We start from the raw sequence: 7,505 nt of genomic DNA, 5'->3' as shown, positions 1-7,505 counted from the left end.
CCCGTATAAACTTCCTCACAAGCGCATTCACACACACACCTCAACCAACCCACGGCAACACCACCACCTCAGCCCCACCGTGAGTCCCTAACACCAGCCCCCAACCACCTGCAACGACAACCTTAGACAACGAGCAACCCACGGCCCTACTACGTGAAACAACCACACATATCACCAATAATACCGAAAACCCGACATGTACAACTCCTCGTTTAACCACTACTTACGACCACCACCACCCTCCCTTGACTCCACCCAACCTAGCCACTAATAGCCTGTAACCCGACGCACCCTTACAACCAACACCCACCAGCCAAAGTACCACCACCATCCCACAAACTCACGCCCTAAACAGGTCCCGAAAACCCAACACACAAGCCGCACAAACACGCACTACCCTACCACCACCGTGGTCTCCCTTGACCCCCGGTGGTCCCACCACCTGCCACGGCCACGCACGGCCATCCACAACCCTTCCACACGACACACAACCACAACCCGTACACAAACACCACAACCCGACACCTCACCGTACCAACCACCACGACCCACCACCCCAGCACCACCAGTAGAACCTCCTACCGCCGACCTAACCAACCATCCCATCCCCAGGTCACGTCGTCAACTACACAAGCCACAAACCCCGTCTAAAGGTTCACGGCACCACCCCCTTTAAGACGCCAAACCCGCCACCTACGGTGGTCAACGATGGTCAAAAACAGTCTTAATAGCATCACGGTGGTCAAAGGTAACTACTAAGGTCAATGGCGTGTATCACGGTGGTCTATACGGTGTTTAAAAGTTATCTTAATTGAATACGATGAGATAAATATAAATTAAGACGGTCTTACCTTTTATCGCTTTATTTGCTCTTTTCCGTCTCTTAAATCTCCTTATTCTTCTTTGTGAATTGTAAGTTATATTTTCAGAATTATCATGGTATTTATAGTCTAAGATTTAGAGGGTATGTGAGGTCAATTAGGAAACTATTATAATTTACCTTATTCTAATTAGTATAGGAATTACCATTATTACTATTACCATTATAAATTATATTGTTATTATTATCATATATTATATTAGCCTTACCATAAATAGAATTTCCACCAATTATCTTATTATTGCCATAACATTTTTATTATTAGGATAATTATTCATATAATTATTATTACTTCCACATATTATTATTTCCATATGTTTTATTATTAAATCCCGATATAAAATCTCGTACCACCTACATATAATTTCGGCCTTCTTACCTTCTCATAAAATCACACGGCCCAATATAGGAATACCAGTCCATTTCCAATTCCCGACTTGAATTATTAATTTATTATTTAATTAACGTCTTACTTATATTTATTAGAAATGTCATTTAATCAATTATTAAATTATATAAATCACTTTCATAAATTATTATCAAAATACGGAGTATTACAAGTACATCAAGTTCAGCGTAAGTAAATAAATCGTGAGTCGTAAACCCAAATCAGTTTTTCATTTCTTTCTTCCTAAACCTAATCGGCAACATTTCTTTTCTCTTCCACCAACCTTCAACCTTTTGAGACCCTTTACATCTGGAGACACCATGGGGATGGAGACTTGAGTCAGGTAGCGGTCTTGTCGCCGAAATGTCGAGCATAGGTAAGTCGTCAGCATCATACCTAGGTTTCCTTGTAGATATGCTTGTTAGTAATAGGGTTTACCTTCTGGTTGTGATAGGTGTTGATCGAGGTTATCTTGTCTTCATATGGATGTATGCGGTGTTGCTGCTAATTGCTAAATGTAGGTTTTCCTACTCAGTACTGTTGATTGGTTGTTTGTGTAGTGTGTAACATCGTTGATTGTGTAGTAGTACTATTGTGTTTGTGTACGGGGTGCGTACATGGCTGAGTGGAGTCATCATCAGGAATGGCTTCACGCCCTTGATTTGCCCCTTATGATTCCCGTCACAACAGGGATGTGCACATTAATGGACATGGGTTATTCGCTCGATGGAGATGAGCGGGGCTTTGGTGGGAAAGGTTGCGGTCCCCCACTGGCGATGTGGAATATTTGTTGGGATGGATATTCTGGCAGGACTTTACCTTCGGTTTAGTCAGATGGTTGATGGATAATTGGAGTTGGAGATGGATGTGTATATGATGTACCTTGTGTTGTGTGTTTTCTGCAGCTACTGATCTATTGTGGTTTTGTTTGTCTTTCTTTCTTGTTATGTGTATGCCGTTATTCATTATGGTGAGCAGTCGGTTTTAGCAGGTGTTGATATGAGGAGCTCATCTGAGTACGTTGGAGGGACGAGTCCTTCACCGAGTCTTGGCATGGAGTAATATCACCATAGTCGATAGTTGTTGTTGATCAGTTGTATCTTTTCTTTTGTTAAGTTAAACTTGTAATACACTTAATTAGTTCTTTTATTGACGTTATGATATATATTATTCCTCGGGCAACCAAGATTGTAATGCCCATATCTGCTAGGGAAGGTCTTGTTAAGGCTCCTTGGTAGATATGAGTGTTACAAAGTGGTATCAGAGCGACGCTTTTGGAACCTGTAACCAACAAACATAATGAACGTAGTGAGTTTAATAAAATGAACCTGGTGTATGTGTGTTGGGAGCCCTTTGAATTACTTGACTTTGGCTGAAAAGGCGCCCTCATTCCAAAATCCTGACCCCAATGTGCTTAAGTCAACCACTTCGAATGAGGATATTAAGTCGGGAATTGTGTGCCTGTGTGTGTAATATTTGATATATATGTGTAAAGGTAATGTCTTGTGTGTATGGATGATAGGAACATGTGATGCGTAATAGCTTGTATAGTTGTGTATGCGTAAGTATGTGATGGACGATAGGGTGTGTTGGAAGTGTACATGAGGATATGTGGTAACATGAACGGTTGGTAGTTGGTTTACAAGTTTGCTATATTTGATAGATTGTGTGAACATGTTGTGTTGTATTGAAGAATGAGCTATGCAGGTGAACAAGGTAGAATATCGTTACTATTATGAGTGAATATGTGGATTAGAGTACGTAATAGCATGATCATATGTTGTATGACATGTAATAAAATAGATATTATAATGTTTTAATTGCGATAATTGTGTTATATGTAAAGTAATGGTAAACGATAGTAGTATAGAGATAATAAGTGATGAGTTCTAAGTATACCTTAGACTCCAAACGATTTGCTGTTTTGCAGGAATGCCCAAACAATTCGTAATCGTTCATTGAATATTTTCACTTACTCGACCGGGTACGAGGGACTACTCGACCGAGTATGAGGGTCCCTCGATCGAGTTTGATAGAAAACAGAACCAATGTTAATTCTGCCAACGTCAAAACTCGACCGAGTAACCTCAACTCGATCGAGTATAGGCTATTCGATCGAGTACCTATCGCCGCTACAGTAACATGTCCGGTTCGTAAAATTTTTCGAGCCTATAACTTCATTCTTCTCATTCTTTTCTTCTTATTTCCTATTTCAAAACCTAAAAAAAAACTCTCATAAAGTTTCTTTCTCTACCAAAATTTGGTGTAGTTGTGCTTGGTTTTCTTCCAAATCATCCTAGTTCATCCATCAATTTAGTTTGCAAACTAATTCAAGATAAACTTCTACTCCTTTCTTTGATTTTAAAGTAATTTGAAGCATGTGGTATTGTTAAAAATTTCTGGAAAATTCGATTTTATGTCTTAAAATTGTGTTGTAATTGTTAGATTTTGATAGAAACTATCTTGAATCATTGTTCTTGATGTTAGGAATTACAAATTAAGCCCAATTTGTGATTATATTCAACCCATATTTTTCTAGGGTTGCCCCAAATTTTGATTTTTGTTCATCAAATTCATCTTAAAATGTTGAAAAAGGATAAGGGATGCTAATAGTATCATATTTGGTGCTTGATTTTGGTTAATTTCATCAAACATTTCGTCTTAAAATCCGTCTTAAAAGTGCACAAATCTGAAATGTTGTCCCAATTTCACTACAATAATCGACTTATTAAGCCTGCTTTTGGTAGAAATTATGTCTGGTTACTTCTACAACTTGCTTAAACTTCATATTTTGGAATTTTAAGCCATCTTTTATGAATTGTGAAGGGTAAGAAGAATTGGTAAAATCTTGTTTTGTCTCAAATTATCCATGCCTTGGCAAGAAAAGTCCGTTTTAAGTATCATCTTTTTCGTATATGACAATTGAGAATTTCTATTTTGAACTTGTAAGACCCGATGTGTGGCTAAATTATGTTGAAACAGATGCCGAGAACTGCAGCTACACGACAAAGCAAGAGGACCCGATCAAACACCACCGTCGAGGTAGAGGTAGGGGAAGGAAGCCAAGGATCCGTCGTTCCACCGGTACCTAGATATCCTATGGTAATTTGTGTTGACTTTAAGTAGAGAGATGCTTTTGTGGACTTGTTGAATCGCACCTTGAGACCCACAAGGTGCATAAATATGAGTGTGTTGGAGGAGTTGAAGATAGAGGTAGATGTTCGACACATCTTTGAGTTGTTGGGTTGGAGGGGTTGTACCAATTGAGGAAGCATTCATATTTCTCTTTGACCCTTGAGTATATAATTAAGTTTTTTTACTTATGATGTGGCTGAGAAAATGGTGGGTTTTCGGTTGATGAACACTAGCTTTTATCTGACCCTTACCCAGGGATAAGTTTGTAGATCACTAATCGTCTTCACATGCGAAGTCTCGCAAAGATTGTCCTATTATCAAAGTAAAACAAAGAAAATTACAGAAGTATATACATAGACATTTCAACTAGAAACAAAAATTGAAAATCAACGGAATAAAAATATATTAGTACTAATACTAACACTAATACACTTTAATGGAATACTATAATTACCTTGGAGGAGACAAACTAACGGATTCAAGATTGTAGAATTTCATGGCAGATATTTATGTATTTTGGAATCCCGACAAATAATGAGGATAAATAGGGAAGAACCCCTACGCCAAGGATGACATGTGTTCGTTTATGATTTTAATAACTAAAATGGGAGTTCAAGAGACTTTTGTGTCATTCATGATGTGTTGAATTTCTTATGGCATTTAAGTGATGAGCTTTTAAGTAGTCAAGCATTCATGATGTCTGTTGAATTTTTAATGGCATTAAAGTGGGCTTTTAAGTAGCCAAGCATTCATGCGGTCCATTGATGAGTTTATGTAGTTTGACTATTTGTCAACAATGGTCTTTTCATTTACACGTGGCATTAAGACACTTTTTTTTCTTGCCTTTTAATAAGATTTTATAGATAGATACAGGGGCGAACCCAGGATTTTTCATTCGGTGTAGCAAAATTCTAATATTGATAATATTAAAAAAAATGTCAATTATAATAAAGATCAAACTATTTCTACACTATTCGACGAGTTCGCATATCTAAAAATTGCTTTACAATTTCATCATCTGTCACATTCATAAATACATCACGTTCTAGAAAAGTAATCAAACAATCATTTAGGTATTGATCGCCCATGCTATTACGCAATCTATTTTTGATAAATGACATAACTGAAAATGCCCTTTCCACAGTCGCGGTTGCCACCGGAAGAACCAACACAAGCTTTAGAAGCATGTAAACCTTTGAATGAGTCAGATGCTTCATTGTTTCAACAAGTTTCATGGAGAGTTCATTAAGAGTTTTGAGATTCCAAAATCTATCGTCATTTTGAACATCATACTTGAAGGTATCAAGTTGATATTCAAAATACAACAAATCTTTACGAGAAAATTCACAAGGGTAGAACTCGGCAAGTTGAAGGAGCTTCTTCGTATCAAAAGAAGCAAATCGATTTTGAGGATTAAAGCAAGACATACATACCAGCAGTTCTTTACTTTTCTCGTTAAATCGATCGTTAAACTCCGACAAAATTTGATCAATAACGCTTAAGAAAACCTCACCTCGAAAATGTTGAAGATTAGTTACTTCTCGTCGACCACATCTATGTCTTCGTAGAATAACATACAAATCATCCATATTAGGAATATCAATGCCATTCTTAAAGCAAAATGTACTAACCTTTTCCAAATGAGCATCTCATCCATTATCTCTTATCCTTTGCAAAGAGCCTTTTGTCACATCCACAAGCTTTACAGCATTCACAATATCTTGCTCTTTTTTTTTGCAATGCAATATTTAATTCATTTGTTACCCCAAAAATAGTCACCATTAATTGAGCAACAAATACAAAATCAAACGTCCTCGAAGCATAAGAAATGGACTCTGCCTTTACAATTGGAGAGATTTCAAGTGGGGCTGACTCTGCCTTTACAGTGTCAGTCCCACTTGAAATCTCTCCAATTGTATCAATTGCATCAAGGATGGAAGAGTACATAGTAAGAACACGCAAGATTGTTTTAAAATGAGAATGCAATCGAGTATCACTTGGTCTGCTCAATCCCAACTCTTGATTTAAACAACTTCCTGATTCAATTTCTCCTACCTCAATTTCTTTCAACACCTGTTCAGCTTGTCTTTCTTTTCGCTTGGGTGAACTTCCAACCAAATTCAACAAATTTGCAAGTGTTTCAAACAACCAACTACAATCATAATTCTTTTTAGCAACAGCAACAAGTATTAATTGAAGTTGATGAGCAAAACAATGAACATAGTACGCACTTGGAGATTCATTCAAAATTAAAGTTTTGAGCCCATTAGTTGAACCTTTTATATTACTAGCATCATCATAACCTTGACCCCGAACTTTCGAAAAAGTTAGAGAATATTTCTTAAGTAACTCATAAATAGCTTCTTTCAATGTTAAGGACGTAGTGTCACCTACGTGCACAATACCAAAAAAACCTCTCTTTCACATGTCCTTTTTTTATCAACGAATCTTAAACAAAGAGCCATTTGTACTTTATCAGCTATATCAGCCGACTCATCAGCGAGAATATCAAAAAAATCACCATCAAGCTCTTTCACGATCTTCATAGTTGTCTCCATTGCACAAGCATTAACAATTTGTTTTTTAATTTTAGAAGATGTCAATATGCAATTTTTAGGAGCATTTTCTAAGACAACTTTTTCTATATTTTGATCATGTTGTGCAAGAAATTTCAAAAGCTCAGTAAAGTTTCCCCTATTCAATGAAGTCTCTTTTTCATTATGACCACGAAATGACAATCCTTGTAGTAAAAGAAACCTTGTAGTTTTAATAGAAGCTTCTAAACGAGTAAGGTATGCACTTTTAGTTGCGGTAGAATGATTTTCAAACCTTGATACTATGGAATATTTTTGCTTCTTGAAATTCTCAAGATCTCTCATAGCATTATTGTGAGCGCTCTTGTGATTACCAACATGGTTATTAAAGGCATCAGTTCTACTCCAAGTTTTAAATCCATCACTAACAAAGGCATCACCTCCTACCGCATTATCTTTTTCGAAAAGATAACAAACAAAACAAAAGGCGGCATCTTTCGTTTGACTATATTCGAGCCAAGACTCAAAAATTTTAAACCACTAAGCCTTAAACTTTCGTTGTGCCTTG

The 7,505-nt window shown here is 37.0% G+C and overlaps 2 protein-coding genes across 2 annotated transcripts; both read right to left on the bottom strand.

Annotated features, from left to right (window-relative positions):
* Positions 1–5,368: 5,368 nt before the first annotated feature.
* Positions 5,369–5,992, bottom strand: LOC141638922 (uncharacterized). The gene has a single exon (XM_074448103.1). The coding sequence runs from the start codon at positions 5,990–5,992 to the stop codon at positions 5,369–5,371; it is 624 nt and encodes a 207-aa protein (XP_074304204.1).
* Positions 5,993–6,059: 67 nt separating this feature from the next.
* On the bottom strand, positions 6,060–7,282 carry LOC141638915 (uncharacterized). Its single transcript, XM_074448094.1, has 2 exons — positions 6,859–7,282; positions 6,060–6,793 (listed from the first exon to the last, which is right to left on the bottom strand). The coding sequence occupies exons 1-2, from the start codon at positions 7,280–7,282 to the stop codon at positions 6,060–6,062; spliced, it is 1,158 nt and encodes a 385-aa protein (XP_074304195.1).
* Between the last annotated feature and the right edge of the window lie 223 nt (positions 7,283–7,505).

This window comes from Silene latifolia, chromosome 2, assembly GCF_048544455.1.
Source record: "Silene latifolia isolate original U9 population chromosome 2, ASM4854445v1, whole genome shotgun sequence".
NCBI classification, from domain to species: Eukaryota; Viridiplantae; Streptophyta; class Magnoliopsida; order Caryophyllales; family Caryophyllaceae; genus Silene; species Silene latifolia.
Note: the sequence above shows the minus strand (reverse complement) of the source record. Positions and strands in the feature narration are given on the sequence as shown.

Bases quoted from the DNA above. Each gene is read 5' to 3' on its own strand.
- LOC141638922 (XM_074448103.1), bottom strand. From the start codon at position 5,992: ATGGATGATTTGTATGTTATTCTACGAAGACATAGATGTGGTCGACGA.
- LOC141638915 (XM_074448094.1), bottom strand. From the start codon at position 7,282: ATGAGAGATCTTGAGAATTTCAAGAAGCAAAAATATTCCATAGTATCA. The intron at 6,794-6,858 runs GTTTAAGATTCG...TTGTGCACGTAG, and splicing joins TAAAGTACAAATGGCTCTTT to GTGACACTACGTCCTTAACA.